This window comes from Pogoniulus pusillus, chromosome 2 (genome assembly GCF_015220805.1).
Source record: "Pogoniulus pusillus isolate bPogPus1 chromosome 2, bPogPus1.pri, whole genome shotgun sequence".
NCBI classification, from domain to species: Eukaryota; Metazoa; Chordata; class Aves; order Piciformes; family Lybiidae; genus Pogoniulus; species Pogoniulus pusillus.
In genome coordinates, this window is record NC_087265.1 from 20097522 (window position 1) to 20115590 (window position 18069).

Consider the following 18069-nt stretch of genomic DNA (forward strand, 5'->3'; position numbering starts at 1 on the left):
ACTAGAAGACATTCTGCTTTGGTTGAAAATATTTCCAAGTACAATAATCTCATGGGATGGGTTGGGTTGGAAGCGACCTTAAAGATCATCTAGTTCCAACCCCCCTGCCACAGGAAAGGACACCTTCCACTAGACCAGGTTGCTCAAAGCCTCATCCAGCCTGGCCTTACAACTAAAGTTGAAATGCACACTTGCCTAGTGCCTCCCATTAGGAAAACTTAAAAGATCTGACAGTTTTCATGTTTTTAAAGAGTGTCTTACACATACTATCTGTTGTTTGGTGCTACCCAGCCAGCATCAAAGATTTCAGAAGACTGATTCTGAAATCCTTAGAGTATGAAATTGAGATGTGTCAGGTCAAATAAAACAGAATAAATCCTTCAGATATCAGCAAGCTCATTCTGATTTTAACTCAAGAAAAAAAAATACAGCAGTTCCTGCTAGCTGGTGTCATCTAATTCTTCTGAATAAAGAAGTCTGAGGTGAGGAAAAAAAATTAGCAGCCTGACAGCCTTCCAAATTTTTTTCCTGCTTAGGAAAAACTTAAGCTGAACTTTCAACCTGGGTGTTAATACAACATGAACTTGCCAAAGTCCTCAAGTTCTTAATCAGTTGTGCAAGAAATCCATTTGGAGGAAGCAGTTGGTTGTTTGTTTTTTAACTAAACAAAAGTGGTTCTTTGGTGTATAATATTCATAGAATTGCAGCACGCTAGGAGTTGGTAGGGAACCTCCAGAGATCATTGAATCCAGACTCCCTGCAAAGCAGGGCCACTTAGGACAGGCCACACAGGAAATACTTCCAAGTGGGTTTGGAATCTCTCCAGAGGAGGAGACTCCACAACCTCTCTGGGCAGCCCACACCAGGGCTCCTTCACCCTCACAGAAAAGACATTTTTGCTCATGCTGAGATGGAGTTTCCTATGATTGAGATTATGTGCATTTCCTCTCATCCTGTCACTGGGCATCACTGAAAAGAGGCTGGCTCCACCCTCCTGACAGCCACCCTTCAGGTATTTGTATACAGTGATAATGTCCCCTCTCAGCCTCTTCTCCTCCCTTCTCTCCTCCTCCCCATTCCAATAATAAAAATACTTTCTTTGGTTCCTTCTTCAAAAGTAAAGATATGAGTGGCTTTATATTAGCAAAAGTTGTACATTTCTCGGGTTGACAAAGACTTATTTAAACAAACAGACTGAAGACATGTAAAGGAGAAGCTTAGAACTTGCTTAGAAACCAAAGCAATTAAAACCCTTTTAGAGTCAGGGGTAAATCCACTGAAATCTGTTTGGCATTAAGGCTTCAGCTGTTTTGGTCTCTGTGGTGTACATTTAAAATGTCTGTCTAGATATTGTATGAAAGGAGTTTTTTCCTCTGTTCACTTACTTTAGCAGGTGTTACACCTTTTCTGTGCAATGAAAACAAAGCTATCATTCAGCTGCATTGCTCTGCATTTACATTTCTCCATGCATAAGAGGATATTGAGAGAGATGCCACTTTGCAAACAGAAATGAAAGGCAGTTCTAGAATGTGGGAGTTTGAAACTGAGATAGGTAAGATAAAGCACTGGAAAGGGGCTTAAATATGGGAGGGCATGGGGAAAACACTGTTGGGAAGAACAGAAGATAAAATTATATTGTCAGAGGTGGGCTTTAAGATGATGTTACATTAACAATGGACACTTTCTTGTCCATTTGACATTTGAGTGACCTGCAAGGCAAGAGGTGATTCTACCACTGCTCTGGTGAGATCTCACCTGGGGTACTGTGTCCAGCTCTGGGCCCCCAACACAAGAGAGATATGGACCTGCTGGGAGAGGTCCAGGAGAGGGGCACAAAGTGCACCTCTCAGGTGAAGACAGGCTGAAAGAATTGTGGCTGTTCAGACTGGAGAAGAGAAGTTTTCAGGGAGAACTTAGAGCTGCATTTCAATATCTGAAGGGGACCTGCAGGAATGCTGGGAGGGAGCTGTTTAGAAGGGCTTGCAGTGATAGGACAAGGAGCAATGGTTTGAAACTGGGGCAGGGCAGATTTAGGTTGGACATAGGAAAAAAGTTGTTTACAATGAGCGTGGTGAAGTGTAACAGGTTGTGCACAATTAATAATCTGTGTTAATTTTGATATGCAGGCAATGATTGTTAATAACTATGAAAACTGTTTATTAACATTAAACTTGCCAGAAAACTTATTCACAGGTTCAAAAAACGCACAGCTTGGAAATTTATACACACAGGAACAGGCAAAACCGGAGCACTTACTTCCTAAAGTGGCAAATGCAAATATACTGGAAGAGGCTTTTAAGTGTTTACTCACAAGGTATAAATTAGACAGTACCCAAAGCACATGGAACTCTGTCTTGTTGGCTGCTGAGACTTGATTCTTCCCAGACTTCTGGGGAAAGGAGGCAGACAATCTCTGACCTTGTCTCCTGGCTCCTTTGGATGATCTGTGTATCTCCAGGGCTTCTAGTCTTAGCAGGAGACTTTCAGGTGCAGGCAGTCTCAGCACAATGTCTGGCTGGCTATGCAGGCCGATTGTGTGCAGGCATTTAGAGCCCATTTCTGGTAAGCTCTCCAGGCAAATTCAGGTGGAAAATGAGATGGCAGCATCCCTGTGCTACCCTTTTATCAATATCCAGCCGGAGACTAATGGGGCATTGGACATAGATTAGCCAATCGGAATGGCACTTTGCCAGGCCTCACCATATTAGGTGAGTTCAAGGCTTTTGCCCTCCCCAACACAGAAATAGGAGGAGCAAGGGAACATGTCTGGGTAAGCCAACATGGATAAGCCCATGTTTGTCCCATCAAGCCTACCACCACATAAAGTATTGGAACAGGTTGCCCAGGGATGTGAGGCCCCATCCTTGGAGACATTCAAGATAGACGATGCAGCCTTGGGCAGCCTGCTTGAGTTGGAGGTGTTGACTGCAGGGGCTTTGAAGGTCCCTTCCAACCTAATGCAATCTGTGAATCACTTTAAAATCCTCCAGTTCTTTTCTATATTCACTTACCTCACCCCCATGAGGTAATTACCCCCACAGGGTAATTTCACTGCTGCTTAAGCAGTGTGATCCCTTCAAACTCAATGCAGTCTGTGAATCTGTGAGCTTTTAGCTTTCTAGAAGTCATTTACTCATAAATCTGCAAGCACATCTGCAAGATAAGGTAGGCCTGGAATAGCACTGTCTTTATCTTTTGCTTGGCAACTGCAAAGAGTTTCACAGTTGGGGTTGCAGTGAAGCATGCTGCATCTGTCGCAGAGCACAGACTGCAAGTCAGCAGTACTGGCTTAGGCTTTTAGCCTAGTCAGCCCAGCACGCATTCAGCTTTTCTCTTATTTAAGATTTGAGAAATAGTTGGACAATGCTATAAAAACAAAATCATGACCAAAATCGTCCGTCCCATCCCCCCACCCGCCTCATATTGGTACATAGAATAAATTAAGAGGAACCCAGTAGCAAGAAGGAACATGAGGAAACATTGAGAGAGTTAAAAGGAATAGAACAGGGGCAAGATAAGTAAAATGATGAGAAGGAAGGAAGGAAGACTGTGTTCAGTTTTGGGCCACTGACTACAAGGAAGACACTGAGGTGCTGGAGTGTGTTCAGAGAAGGGCAAGGAAGCTGGGGAAAGGTGTAGACAAAAGTCTTAGGAGAAACAGGTGAAGGAACTGGAGTTGTTCAGCCTGGAGAAGAGGAGACTGAAGGGAGACTCCCATTGATGGGAGTTGGTCTCTTCTCCCTACTATCAGGTGATAGAATGAGAGAAAATTGTGCCTGAAATTGTGCCAGGGGAGGTTCAGGTTGGATGTTAGGAAAAATGTCTTTATGGAAAGGAGTGGTCAGACATTGCAACAAGCTGCCTGGGGCAGTGGTGGAGTCACCATCCCTGGAGGTGGTCAGGACATGCATGGACATGGCACTTGGAGACATGATTTAATGGCCATGGTGGTTTTAGACTGACAGTTGGGCTCGATGAAAGAAGTCTTTTCCAGGTGAAATAATTCTATGATTCCAAGACAAGGATACAGCAGAAGTTACAGCAGACTCTGTTTATGTGGCCAAGTCAGTTTAAAGTGTATTAGTTACACCTTCACTAATTCTGTTTGTAAATGCCTTCATAATTAAAGAAACTTCCATTCAGTTTACTTACCTCTAAAGGAACTTGAGTTGTTCAACTTCACGTTTTATGTAGAATTAATTTTCCTGTGTGTGGCTGTGTGGAAAGGTCCTCTCAGTTCCAGCAGAAAAACAGCTTTTCCTCTAGAAACACTGGAGCAGAGGTAGAGGAATATGTCAAGCAGCTATAGGGAGGGTTTTCTCCCCCTCTACAGTGCCCTGCGAGCAATGAAGTCTCCCCTGAACATTCTCTTCTCCAGTCTGAACACCCCCAGCTCCCTCAGCCTCTCCTCACAGGGCTGTGCTCCAGCCCCCCTCACCAGCCTTGGTGCCCTCCTCTGGACATGTTCAAGCACCTCAACATCTCTCTGAAATTGAGAGGCTCAGAACTGGACACAGTACTCAAGGTGTGGCCTCACCAGCACTTAGTACAGGGGCAGAAGGACTTCCATAGTCCTGCTGGCCATGCGATTCCTCATACAGGCCAGGATGTCATTTGGCCTTCTTGGCCACCTGGGCACACAGCTGGCTCATGTTCACTTGGCTGTTGACCAGCAGCTCTCTGCCTGGCTGAGACTCTGGGCAGCCTGTTCCAGGACTCTGCCACCCTCACAGGGAAAAGTGTTACCTTATCTTCATGGGGATTCTCTTCTGCTCCAGCTTGCTCTCATTGCCCCTTGTCCTATCATTGGACATCACTGAGCAGAGCCTGGCTCTGTCCTCTTGGCACTGCATATCCGTATAAACATGAATGATGTCACCTCTCAGTCTCCTCTGCTCCAGGCTAAAGAGCCCCAGCTCCCTCAGCCTTTCCTCATAAGCGAGATGTTCCACACCCTTCAGCATCTTTGTGGCTCTGCACTGGACTCGTTCAAGCAGTTCTCTGACGTCTTTCTTGAACCAAGGGGCCCAGAACTGGACACAACATTCCTGATGTGGCCTCAAGAGGACAGAGTAGACAGGGAGGAGAACCTCTCTGAGCTTACTAACCAAAGCCCGTCTAATCCACCTCAGAGGTTTAAACTTCAATAAAGGCATGTTACTTACCAGTTTCAACTTCCAAGTATTTTAAACTGTGTTAACAGCTTTGAAGTTTTAAAAATCCTCCTGTTATTTATATTTTAAAAAATCCCACAAAATTTAACAGAGTCAATAAACTGGAAAGTCAACATCTCATGCCTCCACCATCAGGAAGACCCTGACAATATTGTTGCTCTGTTAATGAATTCTCAGCCCCTTAAATGGTTCAGTCTTTGCTATGGAAGAGGCACTTGATTGTTGTGTGATATTTTTATCATAATAATAGATTTCCAAGAAAAACAAGCATCCAGTTTGACTTTGCACAAATTCCTTCACTGTTCCTAGTGTCCCTTCTGATTTTTGCTGAGAGCATGGTTGACTCTTGGTGCATCTAAAAATGTCTCAAGTTGTTGGCAGATAAAATGAACTCCATTGTCTGGTCTACATTTGTAAATTATGTGCCAAGGGAAATGATACAGCTTGAAAGGGATTCAAGAATTTGCTTTAAGAAGGATTTTGGTGACAGAGAAAAGTCAAACCAACTCAAGGAGAAACCTGGGCAAGAAAGCTGTGTCTGAGACAGGGAGATCAAAGCAATAAAAGAAGAAATAGCTGCTAAGCTCTGTGCACAATTAGAACAAGTTCTTCTCCCTTCATGGTTGTGCTTTTGTTTTGTTTATTCCAGGCCTTTTTCCTGATGTAGGGGGTGGCTATTTCTTGCCAAGATTACCGGGAAGGATTGGCTATTACCTTGCCCTAACTGGATGTAGGCTGAAAGGAAGAGATGTACTAAAAGCTGGCATCGCTACGCATTTTGTAGCTTCTGAAAAGGTAAGGGGCTCATCAGTGCTAGCAAAGACACAGCCTGCAGCCAGCATGACAGCTTGGAGTTGTGTAGCACACCAGTATGCTTCTACTGACTTCAGTGCTGCAGAGGCACAGTTACAGCAGCTGGCCATGCACTGCGGGTGGGGGTCATAGAATCATAGAATTGTCAGGGCTGGAAGGGGCCATGTAGCTTGCCGCGGGCAGGAACAATTCACACTAGATCAGGTTGCTCAGAGCCACATCCAGCCTGGCCTTCAAAACTTCTAGGGATGAGGTGTCCCCCACTTCCTGTTCCAGTCATGAGATGCTTACAAGAGTTGGGGCTCTTCAGCCTACAGAAGAGAAGGCTTTGAGGAGACTTGTTGTAGCCTTCCAGTATCTGAAGGTGGCCTACAGGAAGGCTGGGAAGGAACTATTTTCAAGGTCTTGTAATGACAGAACAAGGGGTAATGGGTTTAAACTGGCAGAGGGGAGATTTAAACCAGATGTGAGGAAGAAGCTCTTTCCAGTGAGGGTGGTGAAACACTGGCACAGGTTGCCTGGGGAGGTTGTGGCTGCTCCCTCCCTGAAGGTGTTCAAGGCTAGGCTGGATGAGGCCTTGAGCGACCTGTTCTAGTGGGAGGTGTCCTTGCCTATGGGGGGGGGGGGGGGGTTGGGACTAGATGATCTTTGAAGTCCCTTCCAACCTAAATCATTCTGTTCTATGATTCTATGTTGCCAAACTGTCATTATAACACTTGCCAGCTACTGACAGGTTTGCTTGGAAGAAGGAGTAAACCTTGCTGTCTTCGTGATATTACAGCTGGAGGTCATGATTTACTGAGCATAACTGAAGTTGCTTCAAAAATTGTACAATTTAAACAACAGTGTCTGAAATGAAATATTATTTATACAGCTGCAATGTTTTTAATCAAGGTAGTACAGAATCCCAGCATGATGGGGATTAGAAGAGACCTCTGGAGATCATCTAGTCCAGCCTTCCTGTTATAACAGGGTAACCTATGGCAGTTTGCCCAGGTTCACAATCAACAGGGAGGTTTGGAATCTCTCCAGAGAAGAAGTTTTTCCTCCTGTGTAGGGGGAACTTCCTGTGCTCCACTTTGTGCCCATTGCCCCTTGTCCTGTTGCTGTGCACTAAAAAAAAAGAGTCTGGCCCCATCATCTTGCACCTCACCCTGTAGCTATTGATCAGCATTGAGAAGATTCCCTCTCAAGCTGCTCTTCTCCAGGCTAACCCTCCCCAGGTCTCTCAGCCTGTCTGGTCAGAGAGATGCTCCAGGCCCCTCAGCATCTTTGTAGCCTCCATTGAACTGCCTCAAGTAGTTCCTCATCTCTCTCAAACTGGGAGTCCAGAACTGGATCCAGTACTCCAGTTATGGCCTCACTAAGGCAGAGTAGAAAGGAAAGAAAACCTCTGTTGACCTGCTGGCCACCTTCTTCATGCACTCCAAGATGCCATTGCCCTGCCTCATGTGTATTCTTTGTCAGTCTCTCTAACAGATCCCCAGCTTGTTTCTTACAGTGGCTGTGACAAGGTGTGAAAATTCATATATGTCCTAAGAATCATTGTGCTCCAGTAACTTGCCTGAACCTAAGTGAAGGAGAAACAATGACTTGCTTTCCTTCTCTCTCTAAAGACCCATGACTGTCATCATGGAACTGGCTGGATACTATTTTGAGCACTGCATGGTTGCCAGACTCTTCTTTTCTCTTAGACTGTTGTAGGCTGGCTTTACCTGCTGCAGTTGTAGTCCCACACTGGGGGACTGGTTGGGAAGCAGAATTCTTTATTGATCACTGCAGACACAATGAAATCCAAGCAGTTCAACACTAAGTGAACTCTGGCTGCTTAGATTGTTTTCTTTGTACCTCTTTAAGATCTGCCTGAAATGTAGGAAGTATACTCTATAGTACCATTGCCATAGCAGTAGTAATCCAAGAAGTACATTTTGATCTACTTACACTTAATTAAATCTTGTTTTTAATAGATACCTGCCTTAGAGAAGGACCTGATAGCCCTGAAATCTCCTTCAACAGAAAACGTTGCAGACTTACTGAACTCTTACCATGCAAAGGTAATCTGATCAGTTACTGAAATCATGCAAAACTGTAAAGCAGTTTTAACCCCAAATTGTTTTATCTGAGCTACTGATCATTTGATTTATGGTTAAAGAACTAAGGAGTTTCTAAACTTCTGGTAGTCTTTGAAGAATCTGTAGCCCTAATACCTACAGTGGTCAAAATTAAAAGTCTTTCTTAACTTCTCTTCACTTTGGATACTCCTCAATTTCCTATCGTGACCAGCTCGCCCTCTTTCCAAGTGTGGATGCAGATCTCCAGCCATGATAATGCAGAATGTATTTTGCTGCTTAATTCCCCACCCTGTTATTCCTGGATTTCTAGCATGCTTTTCAAAAGGCAAAACAGACAGGCACCAGCAGGCTGGCAGCTGTATGTGATGGCAGTTGCAGTGGCAGGGGTGGGATTTGACCTGAATTTCAGGGCTTCTGACAAACAGAAACAGCAAGGGTAGGACTGCGAGGCTAGTCCAGAGGCTGCAGAAGTTGCAGTGCCAGTTATTAGATGCTGTGCTGCTCACTGCTTTATTTCCATCCCTTTATCAGCCTGAAGAAATATTTTGCTAGCTCAGTGCATTGAATGTAAATTTTAGCATTACTTTGATGCATACCATCTGCACTCCAGATGTGAAGCCTGAATTTAAAGGCTTAAGTTGTTGCTTTAATTCCTCACTTATTTTGTATGTTTGTAACCTTGAGAGAATTGAAAGACTGGATAGGCACAGCAGTTCTCAGTAGGGTAGGTATCAGCAGAGTGCAGATATGCTGTAGGGAAAGCATTTGAGGTCTTTAAGCAATATTTTCACAAACTCACAGAATGTTAAGAGTTTGAAGGGATCTCTGGAAATCATCTAGGCCAGTCCCCCATTCCAGAGCAAGATCACCCAGGGCAGACCATGTAGGAAAGCTTCCAGGCCTGTTTTGAAGGTCTCCAGAGGAGACTCAACAACCTCTCTGGGTTCAGGGGCAGAAAGGTGCTGCTTTCCCAGTGGACAACCCCAAAGTTCTCTCTTGTTATTTTGGAGATGAATGTAACTGTATTGATAAAATACAATTTATATTATCTCCATGGGCATAAAAAGAAAAGGTTTGGGCTCTACAGTCAGTTTATCCAGTGGCCATTTTAGCTGCTTAGATGCACATTGTCATTACATTTCAAAGGAAATGAAACTTCTGGAGCCAAATTCACCATTTTCAGCCAATCCCTTTATTACTTCACAGTTCTTTGGCTTTAAAATCAGCAGTGCCTACTCTTGTTATTTCTGTTTTGGATTGATTAAGATCACATATAAAGAATTAATTAGAAAACTAAATGGGATAAGCTAATTTACATAGTAGTACTGATTATTTGGACAAAATAGAAAACTACAAAATGAGAGTGATTATATGTTGCAGTGTGCTGCATAAGAAGTTGACACTAAATGGAAGAGGAAGCTGTGTATTTTTAGTTACCAGAGCTGAAATGACAGAGAACCTCTCTCAGCTTCAGCTGCTTTTACTGAAACATCTGCTAACATCCTAAACCCACAAGATAGGAGATGGTCAACAGATCTTTCACACCCTTTAGCTGTCTAAATAAAATACTGTAAAATGACAGGGAATAGACAGGAAAGAGAAATGTGGGGTTTGTTGTGGTAGGTTTGTTCACAGAATCATAGAATCAGTCAGAGTTGGAAGGGACCACAAGGATTGTCTAGTTCCAACCCCTCTGCCATGGGCAGGGACACCTCACACTAGATCAGGCTGTCTAGTGCCTCATCCAGCCTGGCCCTAAACACCTCCAGGAATAGGGCTTCCACTACTTCCCTGGGCAACCCGTTCGAAGGTCTCACCACCCTCATGCTGAAGAGTTTCTCCCTAACATCCAGTCTGAATCTAGCCATTTCTAGCTTTGTTCCATTCCCCCCAGTCCTATCACTACCTGACATCCTAAGAAGTCCCTCCCCAGCCTTCTTGTAGGCTCCCTTAAGATACTAAAAGGTCACAATAAGGTCACCTTGGAGCCTTTTCCTCTCCAGACTGAATAGCCCCAAGTCCCTCAGTCTCTCCTCATAGGAGAGATGCTCCAGCCCTCTGCTCATCCTTGTGGCCCTTCTCTGGACACCTTCCTGCATATCCATATCACTCTTGCAACAGGGGCTCCAGAACTGGATCAGTACTTCAGGTGGTGGGCTTGTGTTTTGCTTTGTAAATAAAATACACCTACCTGGCTAATTAAGGAAATCAAAGCTGCTTTTCTGAAATATTTCCAGGTTTTTAAATAGATTTATCTTCACATTTGGATAGAAATGCACTGACAGAATAATCATGATTACTTGTGTACAAGACAACACCGAGCCAAACAGGCATACATATTAGCTGAAAGCAAGCAGTGCATTGTGAGGTGACATTTTCAACAGTCACAAGATAAAGTGACAAGTTCAAGTCATTTATACACACTGGAAAATTGGCATTCATTACAAATGTCAGTGGCTTATGAATATTCGCAGATGGCATTGGCTTGAAGGGACCCTCAAAAGTCATCTTACCCAACTGCCCTGCAGTCAGCAGGGGCACCTCTAACTAGAGCTGGCTGCCCAGGGCCACAGAGAGTCTGATCTTGAGTGTAGCCAAGATCACAGCCTCAACCACAACCCCAGGTAACCTGTTCCAGTATTTCACCACTCTCACTGTAGAGAACTCCTCTTGAGGTCCAACCTAAATCTGCCCTGCTCCAGTTTCAAACTGTTGCCACTCGTCACCACAATCCCTTTTAAACAGTCCTTCCCCAGCCTTCCTGTCAGTCCCCTTCAGATATTGATAATCTATTTCTGTACAAAAGTCATTCAATTTTTCAATTCTGACAAGCTTTCCAGTCTAAACTAATCAAGTAAAATACTTGTTTGCTTTCTAAACAGAGCAAAGCTGATCAAGACAAGCCATTTGTACTTGATGAACATATGGAGAAGATTAACAGGTATTCAGCAATCTCACTTCTTTTGTGTTCCTTTGGGTAGAGAACATGAAGTATTAGTAGGAGTGTTCCACAGAGAAGGTGATTGAAATTAAATTCAGGTTAGTCATTTAAACTTTTTTTTGTCTCTAGGGTGCTTTATCTGAAGGTCATTAAATATTCCCCTCATCAGTATATTAAATACTGGAGCATATTTGCCTGATTTATACACCATTGTACTAAGCAGCTACCCCGTGTCATGTTAAAATGAACATTTTCTGTAGAGATTGGTGGGAGTAATTACTCAGTTGGACAGGAGATGTTACACAGCATGTTTATACTCATTGGTATAAAGCCATTTCTCAGATGGTTGGAACTTCTCTGTATCAGAAACGAAAGGAGAAATAAATGAGAATGATAAGCAGCAGCTAAAATTCCCAAAGAAGAGTGCCAGTAACTGAGTTTAGATGCAAAAGATGTTGGCACCAGGTTAGCAGAGTGGAGCTGACAGATGAAGATTTGATGTGTTATGAAAATACAGATTCAAACACTCATAGAACGGTTTGAGTTGGAAGGGACCTTAAAGGTCATCCAGTTCCAACTCGCCTGCCATGGACAGGGACACCTTCCACTTAGACCAGGTAACTCAAGACCTCATCCACCTTGGCTTTGAATACCTCCAGGGAGTCAGGTAAGACTGATAGTAGTAATGAAGATTTCTGGATCAATAGTAGATTTTGAAGATGAGGTTTGCAGAAATGCTAAAGAGTTGTTAAGGGGGAGGAGATTGGACTGGATGATCTTGGAGGTCTCTTCCAACCTGGTTGATTCTATGATTCTGTGATTCTATGAAATGAGTTACTTAGAAGTGTACAACAGAGCAGTACAACAGCTGCTAAGAGAAGCTGGTTCTGGTAGTTACACTCAATTTCTAATCTCTGTGTTACTCACACTTCTTGGGGAGGGAAGCTGAAGCAGTTCGTACATTTATTGTTTCATTGATTTTTTTCCCTTGTAGTCTTTTTTCAGGAAACAGCATGGAAGAAATTGTAAAAAAATTAAAGCAAGATGGTTCTGCTTTTGCCAATAAGCAGCTGGAGGTAATGTCTTTTATGTTGTTTTTATTAAGAGATCTTAAGTCTGGTTCTGTACTTCCTTAACATGAGGCAGAATTTAGTCTTACTAACATAACTCATACTATGTAACACCAGTAAAACACTGGACTGAGACCTTTGGGTTCTCACATATAGTCATAGAATTATGGAATAGTTAGGGTTGGAAGGGACCTCCCAAAAGTCATCTAGTCCAAGCCCTTCTGCAGTGAGCAGGGACATCTGCTACATCAGGTTGCTCAGATCCTTGTAGAGTCTTACCTTGAATATCTTCAGGCATGGGGCCTCAAATGTCTCCCTGGGCAATCCAGTGTTCCCTCACCCTCATGGTAAAGGACTTGTTACTAGCATCCAATCTAAGTCTGCTCTTCTCTATTGTCCCTTGTCCTGCAGGCCTTTGTAAACAGTCCTTCTGCAGCCTTCTTACAGGCCTACTTCAGGTGCTAGAAGGCTACTATTAGGTCTCCCCAGAGCCTTTGTTTCTCCACTCTGAACGACCCCAGCTCCCTCAGCCTGTCCTTGTAGCAGAGGTGCTACAGCCCAAATCATCTTCATGGCCCTCATCTGGACCGTCAGGTCCACGTCCTTCTTGTGCTGAATCCTTTGGGATTGTCAATAGTTCTACTCAGACAAGAATATTCCTCTGTAAAACCACAAAATGTGAATTCCAATCTGTTGTGTAAAACTGTGATCTTTCAAAATAGTTCAAACTTTGAACTCCCTTTTCCCCTCACCATGACCAGGGTGTTGTTGGTGACAAAGATTCCTTTTATAGCTTTTCATTTTATTGCCAAGAATTGGAGTAAACCAAGGCCAGAACAATGTTTTCTTTTTTCTCCCTTTCCATATCTCATCTGGGTAAATATGAAGTCATTTGTCATCACAAAGGGGCCTTTTTTTTCATCTTTTTAAGTTTTGGATGTGGTGATTAGTCTGAATGCACGCTTCATCCTCAGAAATAAGCAGCAGCTCATATTAATTTATAAGTAATGTGTGTTTTCTTTTTCCTTTGAAGTGTTTGTGTTTAGGTGCTTGGTAAAATTGTGAAATGTTGCTTAAAGTTGGATAGAACAGAGGCTTTTCTCTGACAACAGCTTTGATTTAACTTTAGTTAAACAAAGGGAGGAATAACTCCTGCATCGGCACAGGTTAGTGGTTGATACGCTGGAAAACAGCCCCACGCAGAAGGACCTGTGACTCCTAGTGGACAAGTTCATCATCACAATATCACAGTATCACAGTATTATCAGGGTTGGCAGAGACCTCACAGATCATCAAGTCCAACCCTTTACCACAGAGCTCAAGGCTAGACCATGGCACCAAGTGCTACGTCCAGTCCTGCCTTGAACAGCTCCAGGGACGGTGACTCCACCACCTCCCCGGGCAGCCCATTCCAGTGTCCAATGACTCTCTCAGTGAAGAACTTTCTCCTCACCTCAAGCCTAAATCTCCCCTGGCGCAGCCTGAGGCTGTGTCCTCTCGTTCTGGCACTGGTCACCTGAGAGAAGAGAGCAACCTCCTCCTGGCCACAACCACCCCTCAGGTAGTTGTAGGCAGCAATAAGGTCACCCCTGAGCCTCCTCTTCTCCAGGCTAACCAATCCCAGCTCCCTCAGCCTCTCCTCGTAGGGCTGTGCTCAAGGCCTCTCACCAGCCTCGTCGCCCTTCTCTGGACACGCTCAAGCATCTCAATGTCCCTCCTAAACTGGGGGGCCCAGAACTGAACACAATACTCAAGGTGTGGTCTAAGCAGTGCAGAGTACAGGGGCAGAATGACCTCCCTGCTCCTGCTGACCACACCATTCCTGATGCAGGCCAGGATGCCATTGGCTCTCTTGGCCACCTGGGCACACTGCTGGCTCATGTTCAGGTGGGTATCAATCAGCACCCCCAGATCCCTCTCTGTCTGGCTGCTCTCCAGCCACTCCAACCCCAGCCTGTATCTCTGCATGGGGTTGTTGTGGCCAAAGTGCAGCACCCTGCACTTGGAGCTATTGAACACCATCCCATTGGCCTCTGCCCATCTGTCCAGGCGGTCAAGGTCCCGCTGCAGAGCCCTTCTGCCCTCCAACCCAGCCACATCTGCCCCCAGTCATGAGCCAGCGATGTGCCCTCATGGACATGAAGGCAAATGGCATCCTGGGGTGCACTATGAGCATGGCCAGCAGGTTGAGGGTCTTCCCATACCTGAAGGAGGTCTACAAGAAGGCTGCAGAGGAACTGTTTACAAAGGCCTTCAGGGATAGGATGAGGGTCAATGAGAGAAGAGCAGATTTAGATTGGATGCTAAGAACAAGTTCTTTACCGTGAGGGTGGGGGAACACTGGAACAGGTTGCCCAGGAAGGTAGCTGAGGCCCCACGCCTGGAGATCTTCAAGGTGAGGCTCAACAAGGCTCTGAGGAACCTGACCTGGTGGAGGATGTCCCTGCACACTACAGAGAGGTTTAGACTAAATGACCTTTGGAGATCCCTTCCAGCCCAAACCATTCTGTGATTCTATTCTGAAGCTCTCACCAGAGCAGTAAGAGAGTGATGTATCTGTCCTTAAGCAGCTTTCCTGTGGTGCTTTGGCTAGATGCTCTTATTTTGTCAAAGCTCATTCGGAACCTTTGGTGCAGATGGTCAAACACTTTGGTACCTGGGGAAGTGGTGCATGTCCTCATCTACTGGAAGCAAAGTGATAGGCTGGACCTCTGGGAGAGTTTTTTGCTTTGTTTCTAAGGTAAAGAAAGCCTCCCTCAAGGACCCTCAGCAGCTCAGGCTGAACGCTGTAGTGATCCTGGGATACAAAAGGTGCAGCCGGTAGTGTAGCTATTATTCGTGTGAGGGACTCCATTGAGTCAGTGCCACTTAATTCAGCGGCCTTCTGATAGTGCCTTATTGGAATTCAGGTCTATTGCAACTTCAGCTTGTAGCTTTTGGGATCAAGATATTGGTGTAGATGCCAAATACTTGTATGAAGGCTTCTTTGTACTTAAGTATTCCCCACTTCAGCCTATCTTATTTTCAGGCTTGTTCCCTAGCACCAATCCCCTCTTCCTCTTTGCAAAAGAATTTATTTATAGATACACCAGTGACTCATTTTTCTGCAATTACACCTACCCAATTTCTTTCCTTGTTCCTTTTCCTTCGGCTTGATTTCTGGCAGTCCCTCCTCCACTTTCACCCTCATTGATATGCCAACATGAGGCAGCTGCTGGATGCACTAGACTAGTTAAGTGTTGCTTTCAGATCTTCCCTGTTTTGATGCTTTCTTTGACCAGAAAGAACTCGCCATTTCACCTATGGAGCCCTCTGGTTGCACTCCATGTACCATATAACCTGCTCTGAGCAAAGACTAGCAATGTCAGAATGGGAAGCTCAAAAGGAGGAAAGGTCCAGTTGAAAGGTCAAGCCAGCAAGAGCATATTACAAGAAATACAGGGTCTGGTTAAGAGTTGGTGTCCATCTGAGACTTACATAGGCTGTAATTAGAGCTAGATTCTTCATCTGCTGAAAGGCAGCTCACCTTTACCAGAGTGGAACATGTTGCCCAGGGAAGTCATGGATATCCCTTTCCTCGAGGTGTTCAAGACCAGGTTAGACGAGGTTTTGAGCATCCTGGTCTAGTGGAAGGTGTCCCTGCCCATGGCAGGGGGGCTGGAACTAGATGATCTTAAAGGTCCCTTCCAACCTAACTTATTCTATGAATCTATGAAATGTTGACAGTTTGAGGCAGTGTTAGTTTATCCTACACTGGCTTCTCTCTCAAGTGAAGTGGCCACAGAATCATAGAAACATACAGGGTGGAAAAGACTCTCAGAATCACCAAGTCCAACCATTAACCCTGCTCTGCAAGGTTCACCCTAAACCGCATCCCCAAGCACCACATCTGAATGACCCTTAAACACATGCAGGGTTGGTGACACAGCCACCTCCCTGGGCAGCCCATTCTAGTGCCTGACCACTCTTGCTGGGAAAAAAAATCTCCTGATGTCAAGTCTAAACGTGTCCTGGTGCAGCTTGAGGCCATTCCCTCTTGTTCTGTCACTAATTACCTGTGTGACGAGACCAGCACCAACCTTTCCAGCAGAATGCCAGAACCAGTGCTTTTAAGGTACAGTTGCACAGCCTCCTGCTTGTGTAGCTTGCATGTTTTCCAGCTTAACTAGGCAAAATGGGTCACTACTGTATCAGCCAGTGTCTGGAGAGGGATGAAGAATAATTGGGAGCCAGAAAAATGTATTAATGTTGATGACTGGAAACCTGCCATTTCAGCCTCTCTGTAAGGTCTCTCTCCACTCTGCAATGAACATAATGTAAAGAGGTAAATCTTACCATCTGCTGTTTTTCAGTAGTGGTACAAATGGCCTAATTAAAAGAAAATGTCTATTGTCTTATGAATAATACAGAGCTTTTAGCTGGCTTTACAGGGGAAGAAGAATCTTGTTTAAAGTAGGAAAACAGACCAGCAACAATGAGACTTAGCCTCTTACCCCCACAACCTGGAAAGCTTTAAAGCTCAGTTCTGTTTTCTTGACTAGTGTTTTGTGTCTTTCTTCCCACTTCCCCCTACTGTTTACTGGCATGCTGTTAGTTGAAGGATAGTCATGAGAGCTTGATTTACAGCATTTGTTTGTGTGCCTTAAACAGACCCTGTCAGATGCGTAACATTTACAGCCTGTAGCTCAGTTAAAGGAAGGCAAGACCTCTAGGCTTCCTGTCAGCAAAGCAGTGTAGGGCTAAATCTCCACAGTATCTGTTGATCCCAGACAAGAAGCCTGGACAAATACACTTCTGTATTTGATGGCTTCCTGTATTTTTATTGCACAATCTTCTTCATATATTGTCTAGTCTTTGCAGGTGATCATAAAGCAACTTGTTGAAGTTTGTGGCAAATCTCACAGAATGTTAGGGGTTAGAAAGGACCTCAAAAGATCGTCAAGTCCAACCCCGCCCTACCAGGGCAGGATACATCTGGAGTAGGTCACACAGAAATGCATCCAGGCAAGTTTTGAATGTCTCCAGAGAAGGAGACTCCATAACCTCTCTGGGCTCTGCCACCTTCACAGTGAAAAAGTTTTTCCTTAACTTCATGGGGAACCTCCTTTGCTCCAGCTTGCACTCACTGCCGCTTGTCCTATCGCAGTACATCAATGAGCAGAGCCTGGCTCCATCCTCCTGACACTGCCCTTCACATCTGTATAAACATGCTTGAGGTCACCTCTCAGTCTCCTCTGCTCCAAGCTGAAGAGCCCCTGCTCCCTCAGCCTTTTCCTCACAAGGGAGATGTTCCACTGCCTTCAACATCTTTGTGGCTCTGTGCTGGACTGTTTTAAACAGTTCTCTGAGGTTCTTGAACCGAGGGGCTCAGAACTGGACTCAACATTCCAGATGTGGCCTCAACAGGACAGAGTGGAGGGGGAGAAGAACCTCTCAACCTATTGACCCTGTGGTTAATCTAATCCACCCCAGGATGCCATTGGCTTCCTTGACCACAGGGACATATTGCTGGCTCATGGGCATCCTTCTGTCCAGTGGGTCCCTTTGCCCTATGCTGCTCTCCAACAGGTCAGTCCCCAGCCTATACTGGTCCCTGAGGTTGTTCTTTCCCAGATGCAAGACTCTACACTTGCCCTCTTTGGATTTTACTCAGTTTCTCCCTGCCCAACTTGCCAGCCTGTCCAGGTCTGGCTGAATGGCAGCACAGCCTTCAGGTGTGTCAGCCACTCCTCTCAGGTTTATGTCACTGGCAACCTTGCTGGCAGTGCCCTCTGTGCCCTTGTGCAGATCTTTGATGAATACACTGACTAGTACTGGTCACAGTACCGAGCCCTGAAGGACTCATCTGGATGGAGGCCTCCATCTGGACTGTGCCACTGACCGTAACTCTCCCATTGCTACTACCTCACTACTCTGATTGCAGTACCAAATAAAACCAAAATGCTGCACAGCTACAATATCAGTAGCACCCAAGAGCATTTCAGACCACCTGTAGATGA

General features: G+C 44.9%; 1 protein-coding gene across 1 annotated transcript in view; it reads left to right on the forward strand.

Annotated features, from left to right (window-relative positions):
- The window catches only part of HIBCH (3-hydroxyisobutyryl-CoA hydrolase), a 65419-nt gene that overhangs the window by 37614 nt on the left and 9736 nt on the right, over positions 1-18069 (forward strand). Inside the window, exons 8-11 of the mRNA XM_064157825.1 lie at positions 5824-5969; positions 7955-8041; positions 10942-11000; positions 11995-12076. Coding sequence (XP_064013895.1) covers positions 5824-5969; positions 7955-8041; positions 10942-11000; positions 11995-12076 — 374 coding nt within the window. The remainder of the gene's footprint in view (positions 1-5823; positions 5970-7954; positions 8042-10941; positions 11001-11994; positions 12077-18069) is intronic.